Below are 24,752 nucleotides of genomic sequence, written 5' to 3'. Positions count from 1 at the left end.
TGCGCTCACTAGGCAATCTGAACTGTGATCGAGCATGTTTGACCCCCAAAGCCCGGTTCATTTGACTAGTGTGAGGGCATGGTTGGTTTAGTGGTCCCTGGCTCGCTTGGAAGAGGTGGGCCAGAGCACGGTGCGGTAAGGCTCGGGCGTGGTACACATGCAGTGTGAGTGGAGCATAGAACTGAAAGCATGACGTAAATTATGCGACTGTCTGAATTCTTCCCTGAGATTCAGCTGGCACCGTAAAAAACTGATAAACAGCGCACTTACATGCGAAGACGTGTGTCATCCCAAGCAAAACTACTCCAGGTTTGTCAAACATAATCCAATGTGTGAATTGAAAGGCTTTACGATAATGAAGTACGAGAGGGTGATTTAAAAGCATAATTAGCCGTTTACTGTCGTATCGCTCTCGTATGACATCATTTAAGCAGATCGGTCTGTGCAGCACATGCATGAAGTTAAACACCTCTAATAAGCCCCAAATTGAACATTGCGATGGATTCCGTTGTGCTGAGAGGGATTGCTGTGTTTAGGTTTTCTTCAAAGCAGTCGCATCCTAATGATGATAGCGTGCCCAGGTGTGGATTGTAAAGAGCAATGTGAGCGCAGGCCAGCGGGGAGTGGGTAGGGGGGGGCAATCGAGCTCGAGCAAAGATGAGAGCAACCGGGCAAAATGTGAGTACGCCCTTAATAAAGCACAATGTATTATAAGATGTTTTTAGATGTAAAATGTTTCTTCGAACATACACTTTGCTATTCTGAATTTAACCCATACCAAAACTAAGAAACAATAGTATGCAAGTGACGTCACTTTCCACGTGATCACGCCGACACACGCTCCCTTGAGTGGCAAAACAATCAGCAAAATGGCTGCTTACAATATAAGGAAACTGATGCGCGGATTGCGCTCATAACCGCGGGCAATACGGGTAATCCGCAGGTCGGGCGGGTAAGGTAATAAAAAAGTGAGTCGCAGGTGGATAAGATCAGTCATCAATTATGCAAATATTAACTACATTCTCTAAAATATGAACATGTTTGAAATGCATTTTCGTCAGGCAGACAGGCACTCATTTGCAGTAAAAAAAAAAGTGTGTCACAAGGTTGGGAGCAGGGTCCATTCTCAAAGCAGAAATGGAGACGAAACAGATCCCAGAGAAAATTAAAAAAGGAGAATTAAATCAAATCAGCTTCAACTGCATCGTACTTGGCTCCGAGGTTTATAAGTTTATCCGGTCATTGCTGGGGCTGAACATTATAGTTTCTGTGTTACAATGACATTTCCATTAAAGTCTTAAGGGAGTAATAAAGCCTGTTTAGTTTATAAAGTGTATTTTACTGAAAAATCTAGGCAAATCTGGGCAAAGCCAAAGTTTTGTTGTATAAATATAAGTGTTGATCAGCGCATAATTGATCATAGATGCGCAAATTAGCTGTTACTTCACGGAAGATGCTGTTAAAAACAAATGATCCACTGACATCACCATTAAAACAAAATAACAGAATTATAAAGAAATAATGTGATGATCGTGTGGTGATATCTAGATCTGAACAAAATTAAAGGTGCGGATTCCGGTGGTATTTAACCTGATCCGCGGATCTCTACAGGAAACTTACAATTTCCTTTTTAAGTCGTAAGTATCACAGGCGAGTCCAACTGCTTTAAATTTTTGGGTTTTAGTCCCGGTTTCTTTGTTTCTCCTATTGTAAGCAGCCATTTTACCACTCAAGGGAACGTACTGGCCCTCAAAGGGGCGTGTCCTGGCGTATTCACGTGGGAAAATGACATCAATGCATACTCTCTATTAAATTGATACAATTGTGTAATAACTGTAAGTGAGATCTCAACAATGTCATAAACTCAGCTCAGATTTGTCATCTCTGCAATCAAAAGTCAATATTAGTGGAGATCTTAATTGAAATTATTTATTTGCGTTATACTTTGCATCATACAGTTATAAATGGGAATGCCACTGTGAAGTCTTAAAATGGTGCCTATATAGGCAGTTCCCAAGGTTTTGAAAAAAGCCTTGTGTTTTTTCTCTCTCTCTCTTTCTCTCTGTGGCTCCAGAGAGACTGTTTGTTCACCGTACTGTGCAGTTGCCGTGGTTTTCCTCTCGGCAGGCCACAGTGAGTTTGAGAAGCGAGTCACACTGGCTCTGTCATGCACTGTGTGACCCCTGCGTCTCTGCACAAAACACCCCTCAATGTCTCGCTGCAAAAACGACAAATCACTGCGACATGCCGTTTGTCAACGTAATCATCAGGAGAAAAGTCTCTGTCATTATTTACCTTCCGTCATGTAGTTCCATTCCGTTACTAAGCTGTTCAGACAGTCACTCACTTCAATAAAACTCCTAAAAAATAAAACAGCATTATAAATGTGGTAAGCATAATGATATCATAAAGGTTTTGGAAGGACAAACCAAGGCAAATGGCGTTTATCTATTTGTCTGTCTTGTGTTCATGAAAAATGTCAAAATTCAGTGAGACTAACGACTGAAATAAGGAAATTTGCAGATAGGGAAAGAAAAAAATTGGTAATACTTTCCTTGAAGCATGTATGTATAATGCATTATAAAGAGTTAATAAAAGTTAAAATGAATTATAATTATTCATAATGTGTGTTGTAATGCATGATATGTAGTTGTAAAGTAGTTGTAGTTGTGTAGTGTAACAATAGATTGCTAAATGTTATAATGTATTAACTGTACTACCACTTATTTACAAGATATGACAATGCATTAAAAGGTGCATTATAACTCTTTAAAACTACTTTTATAATGCATTATACATAAATAGTTCAAGGAAAGTGTTACCAAAAATGTATTTATGATATTCTCTGAAAAACACTTTCAAATTGACATTTTTCTCAAATGATAGTAATAATTGAAGGGTTGATCAGCATATGATTAAAGAAATAATGCAAGTCAAACCTTGACAAAATTGTATTTTTGGTACAAAATGTACTTACTGTATGAATCACATACACCCTTAAACACCTCCTTGGTTCTTCACAGTTAGGCCAAAGAAAACCAGATTTTGTTCCCTTAAGAATGTTTTAGTCTAAGGTTTTTAAAAAACATTTTCATTTTCTTCTACAAAACCTTTTGTGCAACAGAACCGTTCTGTGGATGCTGAAGGTAAAGGCAAATGCATATGAATTAATAGAATTAAAATGGGGAATGTGTACGAAAGTAAATAGGTGACCACCAAAGATCTTAACTTAAGTCAAATTCTCATCTTCTGTGTCTGACTTCGGGTGTGACTCGCATGAGATCGTCCTCCGACAACCAGTTAGCATATGACCTGAGAGTCAACAAATCTGATCATCCTAAAAAAGAACATTTACATAAATCCAGGTTTGAGAATGAGATTTAAAAATCATGCATTGAAGGAGCTCCACTTCTATCTTTCTGTCGGTCGTTGTGTTGAGATGGTTGTTTAAAGTGTCCTCGACAGCCGTCTCTGTCGGTTTTGTTCTTGATTTCAAACAGAACCAAACAATGAAATGATCTGTAATGTGCACAAACCTCAATCGCTAGAGCTTTACTCTGGGCTTCAGTCTCTGAATTAACAGTTGTGTGAGAATGACAGATGTTTTTTTTAACTCGGTCATTCAGGACTTTGTTTATTGTTCTTTATCGGCAACGCCGGCGAGTGTTAAACGCTATCCATTTATTACGAAGCACTATTAAACTCCTCAGCCGGCAGAAATAATGACTTTCTTTTGGCTCCGGTTTTCGATTAATTTCCACAGCCGCCGTCACAGCCAATCATCTCATTCGGAAACAGACTACATATTTGCATATGGCTTAAATAAACTGTGGCCTGAAAATCCTCTGCACCACCAATATTCACACCACACCAATCTGACGATATCAACCGGCATAGACAGCGTCATAACCATCATGCATTAGGAAAACTGACTTATATACAAAGTGATATTTTATCAAGCGTTAAATATATAACATAAAAATATGACATAAAAAATTGCATTTAAAACCAACATTATGGGATTGCCTTTTCGGTTAAAGCATTGCAAAAATCCGGCAAGTCAGAATCGAATGCCTGCCTACATCTCGTAACATTCTTCAGGAAATGCGCCTATGATGCTTTAAAAATGCAGCCTACGTAGACAGCTCACTAGCTTTTGGAACCGAGCCTGCGATGTGTAGGAAAGCCGCTTGGACAGACATATGCTTTGCATCTTTACGTAATAGAGCTCCTGGTATGAAGAGAGGCAATGCAAATTAGATATGACGGTTATACAATAGGAAGACGGAGTGGAAACTAGAAGGAATAATTCAATTTTTCCGGTGAAATCGAGAAGCGAGCCATGCTGATCTCTAATGGCTCACAGGACCATAAGGCCAGAGATTACAGTCAGGATAAGAATGTTTTACACAAGGCCACCGGTGTACTGTTAAGCATCACGATCCACAGCAAAGATGCGTCATTTCAATACGAAACCATTCTCATCAAACGTCCCTCTTTTCAAAGAACTCCAGTCCGGAGTAAATCCATTTGCAGCCAAAAACACAGTCTGAAGTCTGAACCTTTATTAAATCCGAGACACACGCACAAGCTTTTTCCTCAAAATCTCATACGTGCTTAAAACGATAGCAGAAACGCTCTATATGAAATCTGTTCTAGACGGGATTAAGTTCTTTATAATGAATACTCAACATTTTTATTTGAAGGATTTGTTTATCTGTACGCTTCTCGCACTGTAATGGTTCTGTGCTTGTTTTAAAGCGAGTGGAAATACACTTTAATTAGCAGGAATTAGAGAGGCTGAAAGTGAAGAATTACAGCTGGATTTATATTGACACAGACACATACAGCTCGCCACACGTTTAATTGCTGTATGGACTTTAGTTAAGACTCGGGACAGTCTAATAAGGGCACATTTCACTTAATTACAGTAAGTCTGGATGCCTCGCTCACCCACAGCTGTATGACTGTACTGACACATAACCGTGGTTTTTACTATAGTAAAAGTGTAGTGATCATGTTTGTTTTTGTGGATTGATAACAATTTGTATAACCACAGTTTTACTACAATTACCATGGTCAATTATGGTTGTTGTGGTGAGATCATTGTAAACAGGTGGGTGCTGAATATTGTATCTGCCTCTAATTTTATTAAAAGTACAATCCGATTGGCTCCACGAGTTGTTTAAGCTTCATTCATCTGTAACTGATCAAAATATGTTTTATCATCAATTTAGATTTTAGATTTAGAGAAATTGTTTTAAAAAGTTGAAATTACCAGTAAAGTCAATGTAGTTGAACTGAAGGCAGTAAAATGAAATGAAATGAAATGAGACTATAATCAATTATAATAATGAATTAAATACTACAAAAGCTAAAAAAATAAGAGTTACACAAATAAAATAAAATAAAATAAAATAAAATAAAATAAAATAAAATAAAATAAAATAAAATGATATGATATGATATGATATGATATGATATGATATGATATGAGATAAGATGAGATGAGAAGATAATAAAATGATAAGATAAGATAAGATAAGATAAGATAAGATAAGATAAGATAAGATAAGATAAGATAAGGTAAGATAAGGTAAGATAAGATAAAACATGAAATGAAAAATAAATTAAAATACTACAAAAGCAAAAAATAAGAGTTACAGTAATATAATAAAATAATAAGATAAGATAAGATAAGATGATAAGATAAGATAAAATAATATAATATAAGATGATAAGATAAGATAAGATAAGATGATAAAATAATAATAATAAAAATAAAGGAAATGAAATGAAAAATTAAATAAAATAAAATACTACAAAAGCAAAAAATAAGGGTTACAGTAGGGTTATTATTCATAAAGGCTGTCTTAATAGCTACAATAAATGTTTGATCACAAACCGTATTTAATTTTTTTTACAGTATATTTTAACCATAGTAACCACAAATTAAACATTAGTTGAACAATGATATGTGTAGAAAACCTCTGGTTATTAAAAGGGTTATCAGTATACTGAACAACATGATACTTCACATTTACTGTTAATAAACCATGGTACATTTTTCCTAAGAGCAGTAAGTAAAAAGATTTCTGACTCCATGCTGACTTGAAATGTGTATTTGTGAAGCACATGTACAAGTTCATTACCACAAATCCCACAGAGCAGAAGTGTGAGAGTTTCACTGTTTGTATTTGTATTTTTGGCTCATTTTTCCTGCCCTCATTCACCTCTACAGTGTGTCGTGCTGCGCTGGGTATTGACTGCCTCTCCTTGCACTGTTTTTACTCTCTCTCTCTCTCTCTCTCTCTCTCTCTCTCATGATGTAAAAATATCTGCAGACTGCAAGAACACAAGCAAAGCTGCCTCTCTGTCTCTCTCTCTCTCTCTCTCTCTCGCTCTCTCTCTCTCGCTCTCTCTCTCTCTCAGACATCCCACCCATGTGATCTCTCAGGCAGGCGTCGTTGTTCTCAGTCTACAGCCCTCGCCGGCTGCATCTAATGAGTCTTTGTGTGGCTACAGAGAATGAGAGAGAGAGACTTTGGTCTTTTTATATTGAAGCATATGAAACCACAGAGCGGACTGAGACGTCTCTCTCGCCCCGGTCACCTCTCTCTCTCTATCTGCTGCTTTCTGTTTCTCCCCTTCTCTTGGGCTCTGGGGGTCTCGAGTCACGGGGTGGCGAGAGCGAAATGGTGGGCCCTCATTCACCGGTTCTCATCTGACATTGAATCGTCTCGTTCACATCTCTCCGAGAGAATTGGAGAAGCGAGGGGGAGGAGTTACAGAGCGGCGGACAGAGGTTGGTGCATTCAGGAGTGAAGTCATATCTCGTGCCCCGTGTTTATGTTTTGAATAGATGTGTCATGCCTGACCACATCATGTGAGGAGTGATGGGAAATCTGAGAGAAGCCGAGGTCTGAGGTTGCTTTAGGTTATACGGCAGCGGGGAGACGGCAGGAACGTGTTACTGGTGGACATTTTGCTGTAAAATTCATACTGCTGCATATCTGCATGATTGTCAGTGGGCAGGACTTATCCTATAGATGGATTAATGTGAAAACACAAAGGGGACACGTCTTAAACAAGTCAAGGAAACTTGTATTTAAGGCTCAAAGCTAACTTTAAGGTCTTCACGGTTGCTGAGCAACAAGAAATGTACAGACACAGACGTGCGTATATCAGCAGCTATAAATGTGGCTCATCATTAGTACTCAACTGTCTGTTTTATGATATCAGGGTTTTTTCGGCTGTTTTGAGTCTTTATGTGTACTTAATATGAATCTATTTCTGAACTTGTTACTGATTGTGAGAATCTTTATCTTTTCCCGCATGTAAAAAAATACCGTAGTATGTACCGTAGTGAACTGTACTAAATTGTAGTATACTATAGTATTCTGCAGTATTCCGTATAGTAAATTGATAGTATACATTAACTAAAGTATGGTTCAAAAACAGTACGGTATCCAAGAGTTTACTATGGTAAATATAGTACAGCACAGTACTTTTTCAAAAAATGTATAATAATAATCGAATACAGTAAAGCATCATAACCACAGAAGTGTGGTAACCCACAGGAAATACTATGGTATTCGGCACTATTTACTATAGTAGATTGTACTACACTTAAGTAATACTTAACTATATTGCAGATATACGTGAAATACTGCAGAATATGCCAATTGATGAGCTGTAGTAATACCCTAGTATACTTTAATATTTACTTTAGTAATGTTCATAAACACAATTTTAGTACAGTGTACTATAGTATTCTACAGTATTGTTTCATGTGTGAAAATGCATATGGCAATCCAACTGGCAAAAAACCCTATAGTTCATTTTCCTTAGGGACCGTTACTAGAGGTCTACAGGAACATCATCTCACGCGGCGGCGGCTACTAAAGGAAGCGTTAATGGTTGCAGGATGTCATTGGCAGCGGTGAAGTACGTTTGTGTTTTTTTTGTCTGTAATGCACACAGCTCGGGGAGTGGCTGTTTTTGTCTCTGCCGGTTTGTGCTGCAGGATTTTCGCTTGTAACGAGCTGCAAGTGTGCTGTGGAAAACTACAGCAGCTAGAACACAAAGGGGGTGAGAGAGAGAGAGAGAGGGAGAGAGAGAGGGAGAGAGAGAAATAACTGTGAGAGGAGAGAAGCTCTCAGCTCCTGTTACCTTGAGGTAGTCTAAGATGTCATGCCAATTCATTCTGTCAAGAAATGGAAAAAGTTGTATTTCACGCTGTGGTATCGAAGCAGACCACTTCGAAATTCGCAGGAAAGCTGACCGTTTCGAAGCTGGAACCTATATTAAGACAAAAAAATTAAAGGCCAATCAGGTTGTTGTTTTCGTCAATGCGTCATGTAATTGGTTCGTTCTGTTTCATGCAAAGTGATTAAAAGTACGAAGCAGAAAAATGATCTTCCAACGGACACCCTGTGATTACAGAAGCACTGTCGCGTGATTTCATTTTTGGATCTTTGAGAAGCGTGCGCTAGATGCCCCACAAACCGAAACGTGAAATCACCCTCAAATGAGAAATGTGCTATTTGTGCAAGCATATTAACGTCTCCATGGCAACCGCTTCGGGCTCGGCATCCGCTGAGGAAGAAAAACGCGAATGGATTTTCAACAAGGGGAACTAATTATGATGATTACGTGAAAATTGACTTACATTGTGTCCCCGAAACTGGAGAAGCTATTTTCAATTATTCGCATCTCCTGTGTCTCGCAGGACCGCTGCGGGAAACGGCGGGTATCTGATGGACCCGGGGCTTTCCTGAATGTTCGGCCTTTCAGGAATGATGTCTCTCAATTCAGTCCTTTAACATTTGGAGAAAATCAAGGTCTTGAAGAAAGCTTTCCGTTATCATTTTCATTCATCTCAATGCATCGCTCAAAGTCATCCGTTTATGCGTTTAACAAACACTTTTGCTATGATTTAGAAAAGCAAAGAAAGGCAAACAAATGTAATATGCACAGTACAGAAACTTTTATTTTGGATGTGATTAATCGCGATTAATCGTTTGACAGCCCTAGAAAGTGCACATTTTATTTACGTGTGAAATAGATTTGACAAATAAATGGTAAATACATGCAACCAGATGAATTTACGGTTCAGTTGGTGGATCTGATCGAAGGCTTATCTCAAATGCGTCTTGGGAGCCGTTTACACTCTGTCTTTCCAATGCGCTCAAAAATGCATGAGGTCACCAAGTGTAAATATTACCTTAGAGAAACATACTGCAGAATAAAGTCAGTGTTTCATGGGCTCTGTTGCTCCAACTGGTTTGGGGAGGTGCTCAGTTAGTCTGTAGAGAATAGAGTTGTGTTGTGTCCTACAGAGAGAGAGAGAATGAGCGAGTGTCCAAGAGAGAGAGAGAGAGACATTCCACAGCAATACCGTGGTTTGGACTTTATCCAACCGCCAAAAACACACAGAGAGCAATGAGAGGCCTCTGTTGAGTCCCGTGGAGCCTGGAGCCGAGATTTCTCGTGCCTCACTTCACCATCCTCACTGCTCGGTCTTCTGCCATCAGCCGGTAGCTCGGCAACTCTCACGAATGATGCATTGTGTCGTTCTGTCATTCAGTAATGAGTCTTCCAGACAGCGTTGTGTGCATGTGCGTGTGTGTTCTTTAGCTAGAGAAATAATCAGGAGATGAGGGAGAAAGATACTGTCAGAATGTACAGTGAAATCCGTGTGTGAATCTGTCCAATGAAAACAGCCTGAAAGATTCTGCAACTTCCGAAAACTACATTTCACAGCAGTTATGAACAAGTTCGATTTTGCTCAGACGTTTCTCTTTTGTTGCTCGGGCGATTTGAGTTCTTGATTGTGTTTTATTTAAATACGGATTTAGTCTCTGATGTTTCACCTAAAATCGAAGAATTAAAAACGGACACAAATGAGAGTGTCAAACACATGAAGAGTGTGGAGGTGTAAATGAATGTAGATTGTGAAAGTAAAATAATGTGGAGTTGGGTGAATTTGTTTTGGTCTCATATTGAGATCTTAGGGGTGCACAGATTTGTAAATTTTGGCCGATAACCGATTATTCTTGAACATTGGTAGCCGATAGCCGATATATCGACCGATATTCCATATCTAAATAATATAACATTTTCTGAGACTGAACATTATTTTTTTCTCCTGAAAATCATGTATAGAGCCTACCGCACACTAATTAAAGATTCTTTAAATCTTCTTTTAACCTTTTCTGTTATAACGTTTAATTGTGAGCAGGATGTAGATGAAGTGGTTCAACTAGAGGAAATTATTCACAATTTATCGGCTATGATATACTGTATCGGCCAAGATTTTAATGTCAAATTGAGCTCAGATTTATCTAGTCTGCAATCAAAAGAAGATGGCACGATAAATTATCGGCCATATCGGTATCGGCCGATAAATGGCCATTTTCAATGTTATCGGCCGATACCGATGTGGCCGATAATTTATCGTGCAATTATCTTTTGATCGGAGACTTGATAAATCTGAGCTCAATTTGACACATTGTTGACATCTCTTCTGAAACTCTGATGACCTACACATTACTGAGATTTCTGACACTTTTTCTCAGGAGAAATATATGAAAAAAGTTTAAATTTGCTCTATTTAATCTCATTGATGTCTTGGAGACACAATTGAGATAAGAGATATCATCTGTTGTTTTTCTTTCTTACTATGTTCTTACCCCCTGGGGCCAGATTCACAAAACAATCCTAAGAAGAAAATTATTCTTAACTGCCATGTTTTCTCTTAAATTCTCATTTAAGAAAAAAGTTAGGAATGTAATATATTCCCGAAAAAACTTATTAAGATCGTTCTTAAATTTTTCTCAAGATTGATCTTAGAAAAAAATTAAGAAGAATCCAAATTCTTGAAACAAAAGCTGTCGTGAATATAATTTTAAAAGAAAACAGCCTCACGGTTGTCTTTAAATCTCAAAAAGTAACATGTTTAATACGTGTATTGGGTTGTTACACATGTGACATGTTTTGTATTGAGCCAGGATCAAAATTTTGATGTTTACTTCCCATTAAGGAATATTTAATATGATATAATAAGGTCTAGCTCCCTTTAGTTTTCATTATTATAGTGCTTTTACATTATTCTGGGACAAAGTGACTCGAAACGGAGAGGGTCACAAGTAGCCGTAGTAACATACAAAAGTTTTTTTTAAATTAATATTATAGTAAGTATATTTTTTAAACGCTTGCCAACATATTAGCTAACATGTGATGGTAAATGCCGTTTAACACATCACATGCTAATATATATAGGTTACATAAGAATGCGATGTGCTTGTTACACACATTACGTTTAATGCATAGATAAACATATACAGTACAGTTTCCACATGAGCAAGCGAGTTAAATCATATTATTTTATTCTTAAGACAAAAATGAAGATGGTCTTAAGAAAATATCTGAGAATGTTTTAAGAAATGTTTGAGAATTGTACTTACAAACATTCTTACGAACTTCCTATAATTTATTTTACGAAAGTTCTTATACTTCGTCTTAAGAATATTTTCGTGAATCCGGCCCCTGGTTGCTATTAAAGAGTTCTCTGGTGGCTAACGTTGCCAGACAGACGGAGAGACAGACAGGCAGATGTCAGACAGATAGATGGGTCTTTTTCAGGTGGCCTCTGAGTAGAAAGTCAAAATGAAATTAGACTTTAAGGTTCATGTTGTGTCCTTGTGCTATGATGAATACATTCTTGAAGGCAATCCAGTTATTTTACGATGGGAGAGAAAAGCTCTAAAAATTCATTTCATGTTTCCAGCGTGTTTTCTTTCCTGAAGCCTCTCAATCAAAAGCAGACGAAATGAACTTCCTGGAAGGTTGAGGTGGAATTCAATTAGCCGTTTTTTCCCTGCTTCCATCTGCGGTCCTGTGTGGCTTATAGTGATCAATGACTGTGGGAAATGGCAAAGAGAAGAGCAGAGAGAGAGAAGAGAACTAAATAGGAGAGCAAAGGAGAGCAAAGAACAAAAGGGGAGAATGAGAGGAGGTTGTGCTTTAAAGTGGCCTTGAAAGTATTTTTATGATGTCTTTTCTCTTGAGGGAATATTCTTCACTAACAAGTTCGAAGCCGTAAATCAAACCCAACAGTTTAGAGATGAATCACAACATTCACGTGAGCATGAAACATAAATGAATGAACTATAAAGCAACGATGAAGTCATTGAGATATTTACAATGCTTTGTAACAGTAGACATTTTCTTTTGGTGGATTTCATATGTGAATTATGAGTAGTGTTCACTCCTTAACTGTCCTAATAAGGACTCTTCACATTGATGCCACAAAAGAAGCATTTTCTGGCCTATCAAAAAATGTGCAAGGTTGGAACAGAGAACGGAACCACACAGCCTGTCAGAGAACCTCGTGAACTTGGGAATCAAACAATTGATATCATTTTAAATAGTAAGTTGTACTCAACCTCAAAGCTCACGGTCAGTATATATCCGGAAAGTTTCGTTAAAAATGTATTTCTTCATGAAGAAAATGAAAGTGGTCTTAATTTGCTTTCACTTTTTATTTTTGCATACCTACTGCTTAACCTCTCTCTCTCTCTCTCCCTCTCTCTCTCAGCCTCCCGGCAGACATGAGTGGAATTCTGAAGAGGAAGTTTGAGGAGGTGGAGGGGGCCTCTCCCTGTTCATCTGTGAGAGAATCTGAGGAAGAGGAGATCTCCAGCACCGAGAGCGGAGACAGCAGCGACAGCGTCAACCCGTCGGCTTCACACTTCAACCATTCCTCACCAGCATCTTCTTCATCATCATCGCACACACTACAGCGCACTGGTGAGAAAATCACAACATATATCATAAAAGAGTTTTGTACCAGTTTAAGGAGCATCTTGACGCCAATTCATTATAACCCCCTAAACAAAAACACATCCGACCTGATCTCACGGGAATCGTAACTTTTTTACGAGGTGGTTGATTTCTTTGAATTCTTACGTTGCAGGTCGTTTAAAAAAATTATGATTACTAGAACAAAAAAAGGTGTACATTTTTTTTTTACTTTTTTGTTAATTCAACTTAAAAATATTAGTTAACAAACAATTTTGCATCAAATTCACGTGATAACTCACGTGATATTTTTATATTGAATTTACTCAAAATTTTAAGGTAGACTTTTTTTTTTACATTGAATCAACAAATACATTTTTGACCCCGCCCCTAAACCTAACGTCATTGATTCAGATTAAATATAGAGTTGTAATGTAGAGACTGCTATTATTTATTCATTGATGTTTGCGTAACGTTTAATTCAAACCTTTTCAATACTGGTAAAGCTTTAACATGATATAGAAACCAGAAAAGGAATTGTTTACATGGATCAGACTCCACAAAACCAAGATATATTCCCACCTTAACAAAGAATATTTAGACACTTAAAAGCTCAAATAAACAGTTTTACTTCATATTTGAATTTAAGTGCTAAAAAAATATGAGATGCACATTGAAAAAAGACTAGGATTTACTTAAGTTTTTTTCTGTCAACTTAAAATCTTTTGCAAATGAACACAAAAGATTAAGTAAATCCTACTAGCTTTTAAACACTCAAAAACACTGCTGCTAAACCTCGATTGAATGCTCATAAACATAACCGTGATTTTGCATTTTTATCAACTTTCTGAAATTAGTTTATGCTGTAAATCTTAAACTGCTAGATTAACTTGCATTAAACCTGGAACGAGCTCTGAATTGTGGGTAAATGAGAAGATGGGAAATACAATTTCCCGGAGAATGTCCCCAGGGGAGACGCTACTTCAAACTTGGGAGGAGAAAATAGAAACGGCCCTTTGAAAGGAAAATTCATCACGCCGATTTGGTATTGATCTTCGGCGCGCTGTCTAAAGGGCGCTTGAGAAAATATTAATCATCACAATAAACGTGAAACATCTGGGCTGATGCCTCTCATCATTAAGAAGCTGAAGCGTTTCAGTTTTTTGTTTCCCGGCATTTGACTCCACAATAAGATGGAGAATATTGAAGAGCGCTTCACCTGACAAGCATCCGTCATCATTACCACTGTAAATGAGCAGGTCTGGTACTTTAAACCCAGAACTACAGGTTTCCACTCAAAAAAGAAAAGAAAAATGTGCTGCAGAATGTTGCACCCCGACGTCCTGTTTTAATAAAAACATGTCAACACAGGACAGAAAGAAGCTGTGCTCGCCGAGCCATTTCATGAGGTCTTTAAAACAATAATTACCCTAGTAAAATAATATTTGTTATCATAAAACATAAGCCATGAGGAGTGTTACAGCTTTTAAAATCAATGCTAAATGATTAAAGCTCAATAAATGAGGTGAGCTGGAGAAGAGTTTTATCTTCCGTGTCAATCATTTTCGCTTCTCTTCAGTAAATCTCTTTTAATAAATCACAGTTCACCCCTCTGTGCTTCCATGGTTTTGTGGGGCTTGTCTACTTTGATTTCCTCATTTAAGAGTAATTAGAAGTTTATGTGGACCAGATGTGTGAGGACGACCCACAGGATAGGGCTGGGAATTCCTTGAGAGTCGATTCCAAAGGTTGGAATCAATTCCAATAAAGGAAGCGACTCCACTTTGAGAGCCTCCATAAGCACAAGCCCCGCCCCTTTGCTGATGTCATCAGTCAACTAAATCACTTTACCGGTAGTTTTTCAGACTTTAGAAAAAAATGATGGATGACATCAAATATTTTACATTTTCAACACATGTCTGCACTAGTTGCATTTAACAGTAATATTAATATGCACAGTATTCTTACATATTTTTAATACAATTTACTGATTATCAATCTGTCTATCTTATTATCCTAAAGTATTTTTGTGTAAACACTGCTAAATAACTTTAAAAATAGTCATTTGAAGCTAGTAAATTAGATTATTACTGATATTATTAATGATAAATTGGAGGACTAGATCGACATATTTGGTTAAGTTTTTGTCATAAAAACTATAAACAATTAATAACTGTAAAGAGTGACAGCTTAGAAAATTGTATTGCATTAAAAATGTGTATTTTTTTAATAATAAATAAAAAACTGCAGTAAAACAGGGAATTTAGCAGGAATCGAAAACAGCAGCTATGAATTGATTCTTGGAACAGATTCTTTTGATTCCCAAACCAGGAATTGGAATCGAATCCAGAATCGAATTAGGTGTTCCACCTCAATTTTGTAAATTGTTGTAAATTGCGCTTCCAAATTGTCGACTAGATGCAAACAAATAAGATGGTATATACTTACAAAGGCATATTTTGACCGTAAAGGTATTTTAATTTCAACATCATTGAACAATTATTGTTTTAAGATTTAATATATATTCCAGTTGTTTTACACTGGATCCACCCCCAAATCACAATAAACAAGAATTCCATCCCCATCAAATATTGCTTATCATTTTAGTTTATTATAGAAATTTATTCAAAGAGTTTATTTCATAGAAGTTTTGCTACGTCGTACACAATCGCTATAAAAGTTTGGCTCGTATTTTTGCCCTGTTTAAAAAAAGAAAAGCCCTCTGCTGTAAAGTCAGTCAGAGTTTTGTGTGTGTGTGATGTATTGCGTTGGCGGTTCTGGGCGGGGGACCGGCAGCAGCAGATGGTTCTTATTTGTTCTGTTTGTGTCAGACATGAAGAGAGCTGTGAGAGAGTAACGGGGAAACTCCGCTCTCGTGAAGACAATAACGGGGGATATTTATACAGAATATATTTACCATCCCCCTTTTGAATGATTTTACACTGGGGGACACGGGCATACCGCTCGCCACATATGAGGCACTAGAGGCAGACATGAGATAAGATGGTGTGATGTAGCGCTACAAGTATTATGAAAGTATCCTAAAGTAAGGGATAATTTACAGCTAGCCGTGCATTTAAAGCCACAGTTTGTAAAATATGCCACTAGACAATAGTACAACAATAGTAGCTTGATGACGCTGTGAAGGAGCGTGGAATGATGGGATCTGTTGTCTTCAACCCCAGCTGATGGCCATCAATCCGACGGGAACGAGAAATCATGTTAATAATGTGTCCATGTCAGTAAAGGCGGTAACAAAGGGTAACGTGGATATGACGCCATTGACAGGCGACTGCAAGACACGTGTCACTGTTTGAAATAGCGTTTTTCTCACGATGTACAGGTAGTTGGAAACATTTGAGATATTGTAAGTACTCAATTGAAAAAAAATATATGGCATAGTCATTTTTGGATATTTTTCTGCAAAATTGTTACAAACTTTACCTTTAAGGGTTTTAATGCCTCCGCTAAGTGCATTAAAATCCTTTAATGCACGGCTAGATGTGGTTTATACCGCTAATACCATAGTCATTTCCCAAGTTAAAGCTGTTATAAATGTTTACAGTGTGTTTTTACAAGACAAGTAAAAATGATTTTCGTTAGTTAAAACGTTGATCAAACTGACTGGACCTACCTGTGCATTACACTGTTTTCATGCACACCTTCTGGCCAATCAGAATCAAGTTTTCATACAGACTATGGTATAATAAAACGTATTTCAAATGTTTTCTCTTTATTATAATTTGTATTACTTTAGTTTTCTTGTCTCTACCATTTATTCGTTTCAGTGTTTTCTGTATGTTTTTCTATACATCTGCTTTGCTGTACCGCAGCTGTTTCGCAGCTACAATGCAAAACTGAAATTCTGCTATATAAGTTAATAATTGTAATATAATAAACATTGATAAAACCATAAGTTAAATAATTTGTTTACAATACGTGTATAAAATATTGTGATTTTTTTAAGCAAAATTAGTAGAGATGTAATGAATTTTTTGTATTTATGTTGCATAGTTGTACTTGGAGCGTAACTGAAGAAGAATATTTATATCTTTATTTATAAATTTAATTATATATTTGCATTCACATAAATACTTGAAATACAAAAATATTTGAAACATTTTTGACTGATGATGCAAAGTAATTTTTGAGTCCAAGCTGTAAATCGATAAAAATTCTTGCAAAATTAATTTGCAATGCATGTGATACCCAAGTAAATGTACCTATGTAAATGTAAAAAATACCTTCTTTAAATGTATAGGATAAAGCAATGTAAGTCGCTTTGGATAAAAGTGTCTGCCAAATGCCTAAATGTAAATGTAAATGTGATGTACATGTAATACCATACAATATGATAGGAAACAAATGATAGGCTGCATCACCCATCCCTATTTACTAGTCCAAAAAATCACAGATGTAATGCACAGTAACGGGAAAAACACATCAACGTCTTTCAAATTCAATAACCGACGCGTAATTCTATTTGCCTTTGATTGAATGTTTCAGTGTCCATCCTGAAGCAAGAGAAGCGCATGAGGACGCGCAGGGTGCGCTTCGAGAAAGTGACGGTGTATTATTTCAGCCGGCGGCAGGGCTTCACCAGCGTGCCCAGTCAGGGTGGCAGTACGCTGGGCATGTCGAGTAGACACAACTGTGTCAGACAGTACACGCTGGGAGAGTTTGCCATGGAGCAGGAGAGAATTCACAGGGACATGCTCCGAGACCACTTGAAAGAAGAGAAACTCAACTCTATACGACTGCGGGTACGAAAACAGTTTACATTCTCCAACTGTCACGGATACATTTGTGGGTATGGATATATTATATCCTACACATTGGGTTCCTAGTCGTGAAAGATACATTTCACTGGTTTGAAAGGAATAGTTTCACACAGAAATCCAAATGCTTTCATGACTCACCTGAATGTTTTAGGAGAACCTATACACAACTCATTCCCTGCTGAAAATGAAAGAATAAACAAATGTTAATGGTTTCCATTACAAACACCATTATAGACCATCAGCTGTTAACCATTAAACCCATTACGAAATCCCTTTATGTGGTATGTTTTGGGTTTTATTCCCGTTCACCAGCAACCCTGCTGAAAAAAACATTAGAAACCCAAAAGATACCATTACAGAAATTCTAACGGTTTCCATTAAATTATCATTATGAACCATTACCTTTTTCCATTAAAACCATTACAAAATTATTTTTTGGGCATTATTCCAATAGGATTTAACATCGCACCAGTAGAATCCATCGCATACCAGTACAACCATTACAGTTTTCATTAAACAAATACATATCCCATTAAAACCATTTTAACTTCTATAATGGTTTCTATAGATTTTTTTCAGCAGGGATCCCACAATTAGAACCCAACACATTACCAGAGATCATTATAGTTTTTATTAAAACCAATACAATTCCCATTATAACCATTAAATTCATTACAATTTCTATGATGGACTCTGTTATATAGTGGCCAAGGCTGTTTAATATAAGTATAATATTAGACATGAACTATATATGTTTGATAATGAACTAAAAGCACTTTTCACATTTGTCACGTACAGTTGACGAAGAACGGCGCTGTGGAGTCAGAGGAGGCGAGCGCGCTCACGCTGGATGACATCTCTGATGATGATCTAGACATTGACAACACGGAGGTGGACGAATACTTTTTCCTGCAGCCCCTGACCACTAAGAAGCGACGCGCTCTTCTGCGCTCTTCCGGCGTCAAGAAGATCGACGTGGAGGAGAAACACGAGCTGCGGGCCATCAGGGTCTCCAGAGAAGACTGCGGCTGTGACTGTAGACTCTTCTGTGATCCGGAGACCTGCACCTGCAGCCTCGCTGGAATCAAGTGTCAGGTGCCATAAACACACAAACATCATCACACTGTCGTCAGTTTGAATCATTTGCAGAAGACATTTAACAGTTGTGTTATTGGCATTCTTCTCAAAATACAATTTCTGTAGCCTAACACAAAACTTACTTACTGTTACTTTTTACACAAGTGATGAAAAATGAAAATTCTGTCATCATTCACTCACCCTCTTGTCATTTTAAACCTTTATGACTTTCTTTCCTCGGTGGAACACAAAAGAAGATATTTTGAAGAAAGTTAGTAGCCGAACAGCATTGGACCCCATTCACTTCTATTGTATGGACACATACAAAACCAATGCAAGCGAATGGGGGCCAGTTAACAACATTCTTCTAAATATCTTCTTTTGAGTTCTGTGGAAGTCATACAGGTTTGGAATGACAAGAGGGTGAGTAAATGATGACATAATTTTTATTTTATCACTTTAAGTAAGCATGGTATACAAGCAAAAAGCTCCTATTATGAAGAAATATATAAAATAAATATTGAAAGCTGCAGTGTGTAATTTTTTGGAGGATCTGTTGTACGATGTGTCTGGAGGTGTATAAAGACCTTACAAAATGAATCGTTACGTTTTATTACCTTAGAATGATCTATTTCTATCTACATACACCACGGGTCGTCTTCGCCATAGAATTCATCATTTTGTTTCTACAGTAGCCATGAATGGTTAAACTGCTCAAAATGTTGTCTCCTTTGGCAAAGAAGCAAAAACAGGATAACATGTTTGTCCTGTGTCAGCTGCCATAGGGCTTCAAATGGGAGGGGTGGAGTGAGCCATTGGTTGCAATCTACAGCCTCACCCCTAGATGTCGCTAAACCTTTAAAAATTAGACCTTATCTACAATTTCTCAAATCCTTCTCTTGACATTTGGGTGCAAAATATTCAGAAGCTGTTTTTAAGTTTAGCACAGTTTCTACAAAGCTTGTTTGTATCCATCAAAAGATGTTAGAACTTGATAACGCGGCAGATTTTGCCTTCCTCTATTTACAATATATTAAGGCAAAGTCTGTCAAAGATAGTACAAGAGAGATTAACAAGCAGAGACGATTAAGATGTCACCGAGATGGAAAAATGGAGATATAACCAATTTAGATGTTAGAGAGCGGATGTGGATCAAACTTTATTTATTTACTTGTATACATAAGTTCCCACGTGTAAAGAAGAGCTGTCCTAAACTGTTGTTTGTGTGTCAACAGGTGGACCGTATGTCGTTCCCATGCGGGTGCACCAAAGAAGGCTGCAGCAACGCCGCCGGGCGGATCGAGTTCAACCCCATCCGCGTTCGGACTCACTTTCTGCACACCATCATGAAGCTGGAACTGGAAAAGAGCCGTGAACAGCAGCAGATTTCCGGCCCCGCCACCACGGCAACCGGAAATGGTTTCCATGGGGACCCGAACATTCACTGCAGTCCGCTGACGACGAGCCAGCACGCGCTGGAATACGCCATCCCAGATTCTGTGCCGCCGAGCACCATCATGCACCTGCAGGCGGGCGCCGACATGGACGACACTCTAGAAGAGGAAGACGATGAAGAAGAGGAAGACGAGGAAGAGGAAGAAGAAGAGGAGGACGACGATGAAGAGGACGAAAATGAAGATGAAGATGAGAGCAGCAGTCTGTGTAGTCTGTCCGACTCCAGCACGCAGAGTCTGGCGAACAGCGACTCGGAAGACGAAGATGACGAAGATAAGCCTGGAGAGTTTGAGGCGGGGTTGTCGACAGCGACCACATGCGGCAAACAGGCTCCGCCCCCACCTGTGATGTGTTACACAGAGAACACAGTTGCATCAGAAAACCAAACAAATGGCAATTCTTACTTCATGAGCTCTACCCCAGAGTACTATACTATGAAAAACGTGACTCCGCCCACCCTGCTAGCAAACGCTAACCAAGCTAGTGAGGTTTACGGAGGCGACACGACCTCATATCAAGACAGGGTCAATGACTCAAGTAATGTCATGTCTCAGGGTCCCTTTAATGTGACCTCTGACCAATACACAGACTACACCCAACAAAGCGAACAGCCATATTCCACTCACCACTTCACAGCGCACGCTAACGGATCCACGGCCGTGATTGGCTGCCGCACTCCTGAGGTGGATAAAAGCGTCCAATCCAAAGGGACCTTCGTTAGCCAATCGGGAGAGCTGAGCCAGATGGAACTCCAAAATTATCTAAACAACAACAACAACAGCACGCAGGATGCTTACACTAGCAACGGGAACTGTTATGTAGCTGAACAGCCAAAGGAGATGGGTCACAATCTGCCGGACGTTTCAATAGCCGACAACACGAAAGGACCAGCTTTACTGGATGCTTTCCCCGAGCCCACCCCGGTTTAAGATCGACCTTCAAATATCCGGTCTAAAGCTGGGGGGGACGGAGCCGTACATTTTTATTTTTTCCCAGACTTTGCGAGAACAAATGTTATATAAACCGTAAAATCAGATCGTATAAGCTTTAGACGTGGACATACACCGCGCAAGCGCGTCAACGACGGGACCACGACGTTGCATCTGCATACTTGCGTAAAAAGTACGTTCCCTGCCTGAGGCTCGTGCAATGTTTCTTGCGATTTCAAAAGTTCTAGTTTTACTCAGACGTGAAAGGAACTTTTCTATGTATCTGTGTTAGTTGTGCGGGGGGGAAACTAAGTAAAAATTGCTGTTCGTGTTCCAGTACGTGTATATCTAAATGTTTGATAACAGCATGTTTTTTTAGCTTTCAGGGCTGGTTTATGGTTTCGTAAGAGTTCGATGTGCCGTAAAAGAGAAAATAATAACGTTGAGTTTTCGTACACATGTATCATGCGCTGAAAGAGTTTGTGGAAGCATGAAAACGGCTCTTGAAATACGCGCTGTTCATTTGCCTTTGCTTGCGAAACCAAAATCATGTTAAGTTGTGGATACATTTTCTGAACGTTATTGCACTTTTCCATTGGCTGATGTTACGCGGGAAACTTAACCGATCGCTGTTGAGCACTGAGGGGGCGGGGCTATCTGAAAACGTTTTCATAATGGATATTATCGTTTTTCGTACGAAATACTCTTACAAACTGAATTTAAACAGACTGTGCACGCAGTTTAAAATAATTTGGGTCGTATGCTTTTCCAAACACAGCTTTTGATCTTATGATTTTGTGAAGTCTCTAGATTTGGTGGAGACGTGATTTCTTTCTGCAATACTAAAAGGAAATTATCTGTCTGCATTTGCTTTGAAACGGCAGACGATTTGTTAGTTAAGAGAACTTTGTAAACCAGATTAAGATGATAACAATGGTGAATTCAGAAGTCTTTGTTTTATGAAAGTCTTGCATTGTCTTTGGGATTATACAGGGATTTCTGACAAAATGCACTTTGCGTCGAGTTGCTGCCATCGAAGCATTCCATTTCCTTCAGGCAAACATGATTTTTAAAAGTGTTTCAATTATCAATATTCTATACGACAATGGAATACTAATGTTAGGTTTGTAAAAGTTCGCGGAGGATTTTTAATCTGAACTAATACTAAAATAAATGTTTTATGGCATGACATTTGTTTGCTCAAGATATTACAATTCTTCAGTCATCTCATACGAATGATACTCGGACTAAACAAACTGAAAAGATGAATTTGTTAAGTGCAATAGTTTACTCTGGTGGCTCACATAACATTCATTGCCCAAGTAGAGATGTGATCTCAAGTCAGCCATGTTGAAGAAACAAAAGAAAAAGACCATAAGAGTTAATTACTACTATTAACATCTAATGGAAAAAGTAAAATAACAGCATGTTGGTTTTGGATGAGATGAGATTCTTCAGAATTTATTTTAAGGTGAGCGTTTCTTTTAAAGCACTGACGGGTTTAGAAATTAAGCTCTTTGTAATGCACAGGCAAACATTACGATGCAGCCTTCGGTTTGTTTATCCTCTTGAAAGAGAGAGAGTCATTGTCTACTGATAATGTCCCTCAAGCTCAAGACAGGACAATCAAATGCCTTTGTATGTCATCGGCGTACCTCATGATGTGTAACAGAAATAATCTGATTCTTAAAGGTGAAGTGTGTAATATTTCTGCAATATTTCTAGACTTTCAACCGCTCCAGGGCAAATTGCAACTATAAACGTTAACTCATTTTAAATGAAAGACATCTTTTTGTCATTGAGGGGTTTGCTGTAGTTTTTGCAGCAGGTTGCCAGTAACTTACTGTAGATTTAATGACTACTTAATATACTTTCCTATTAGTACTGTTTTCAATCACTTTAATCAAAATTAAAACACTTTGACATTTGAGATTCAAAATGAGCAAGAAGAGACTGATATTGTCACAATAACACTGCAAAATGCAAAAAGCTTTCCTCTAGCTCAGTGGTAAGAGCATTGCGTTATGGGTTCGATCCCAGGGGATTGTAAATAAAGCAATGGAAGATAGCGCAGATATAACACGCTTCACCTTTAAAGATGCCTGAAAAATAACTGGAGAGAAAATGAAATGCTGAATGTTTTAAAGGAAAGATGTGATTGGAATACTGCCTTGGCTTTAGGAAACGATGACTCCACAACAGAGAATGCCTTCATTTTGTAATTCATTTTTGCATTGATTGACATACTGAGAAGGCAAAGTCTGTGTGTTTAGCCTTTTAAAATTCATTTTCTGGATGCAGGAAATAAATTTGTCTCCGATTCACCTCGATACGCGTTGCTGGTACGATAAACCTCAGTCTCAGATGAAGTACGGAATATAAAACAGAAATGTACAAATGTGATGTCAGTAAGGCGTTGAACAGGAACCCTTATGTCATGCTACCAGTTAGAATCACAGTTCTCCTGTTTTAAGTATTCCTATGAATGATCTATTATATGTGTATTTATTGTTCGTTAATTAAACAGTATGTATTGAATAAAACTTCTCTTTGTTAAAGATGCTATTTGTTGTGTAATCAAAGCTTTTGAAGCTTTGCAAAGGAGATTCAAGTTTAACAGTTTTATAGACCACTCAATATTTTCCATAAAAAAGATAGATAGGCATAAAAATAGAAACAAAATTATTAAAAGCACACCTTTCTGCAATTTCCAACTCTTTGTAAGTTTACTGTGACTCTGAAACACACTCCTTTAAAAATGTAACAACTTTTACAAAAATATGCCACAAAACCTCAATTCACGAAACGTACCAGTGATTTCTGACAGATGTAAACACTTGATTGCAATTTAAATAGAAGAGATCTTTTTCTGCTGTTTTGTATCGCATTATAGAGACATTCACATAAAATAAAAAATTCTGTCATCATTTACTCACCCTATGACTTTATTTTTCTCCACAACACAAAAGAAGATATTTTGAAGAATGTTAGTAAGCAAACAACACTGAAACCCATTGACTTCCATCGTATGAACACACAGAGACATTTCTCAAAATATCTTTTTTTGTGTTGCACAGAAGAAATAGTTCAATACAGGTTTTAAATGAGGGTCAATAAATGGATTTGTTTATGTGTGGGTGAACTGTGCAAATGTTCGGAGCACAAATACCTGTAGAACAGCGCCCCCTTCTGCCATTCTGTGACATTGACTGTATGAGGGTCACATGTCACAGAATATGATCACATGTTCATTCTTATCAAATATTCAAGCAACTCAACACCATATCAACATTTACATAAAGATCAAACAGAAACAACAGTCATAAAATAATAATAATAAAGAAAATCCCACAGTTTGTTTCCTAAACAAAGAAGGAGTTCGTAAATAGGGCCATTCCCCATATGCAGTACATTGAAATATGTTTTACAAATATGTCAAATATCTTTCTCTGAGAATTTAATTAAAAAAAAGTTAATTCAAGTTTTGAGTGGCACGTATTACTCCCAAAAACATTTAACCAAAAATTACAATTAGGGGTGTCATAATATAACTGCATTGAAAATAATCGGATAATAAAAATTATTATTATCTACATAAATATTAAAGCTAAACAATAAACATATAATAATATTGTGAATAATTCTGCACCTGTTGATCATTTTGCATTAAGAGCCTCAGTGGTTACAAACTCTCTCTCTCGCGCTC

General features: G+C 37.7%; 1 protein-coding gene across 2 annotated transcripts in view; it reads left to right on the top strand.

Annotated features, from left to right (window-relative positions):
• The window catches only part of csrnp3 (cysteine-serine-rich nuclear protein 3), a 38,347-nt gene extending 13,598 nt beyond the window's left edge, over window positions 1–24,749 (top strand). The window contains exons 1-5 of one of the 2 annotated variants that reach the window (XM_056755200.1): window positions 6,499–6,805; window positions 12,602–12,813; window positions 17,311–17,567; window positions 18,384–18,680; window positions 19,898–24,749. In XM_056755200.1, the coding sequence (XP_056611178.1) occupies window positions 12,615–12,813; window positions 17,311–17,567; window positions 18,384–18,680; window positions 19,898–21,046 (1,902 nt within the window). In that variant the 5' untranslated portion in view covers window positions 6,499–6,805; window positions 12,602–12,614 and the 3' untranslated portion in view covers window positions 21,047–24,749. Of the gene's footprint in view, window positions 1–6,498; window positions 6,806–12,601; window positions 12,814–17,310; window positions 17,568–18,383; window positions 18,681–19,897 lie in introns of those variants that run through there. The other variant, XM_056755199.1, reaches the window with a different exon arrangement.
• The last annotated feature ends 3 nt before the right edge of the window (window positions 24,750–24,752 follow it).

The sequence above is a fragment of the Triplophysa dalaica genome, chromosome 8, assembly GCF_015846415.1.
Source record: "Triplophysa dalaica isolate WHDGS20190420 chromosome 8, ASM1584641v1, whole genome shotgun sequence".
Lineage (NCBI taxonomy): Eukaryota > Metazoa > Chordata > Actinopteri > Cypriniformes > Nemacheilidae > Triplophysa > Triplophysa dalaica.
This window is presented reverse-complemented; position numbering and strand designations above follow the sequence as displayed.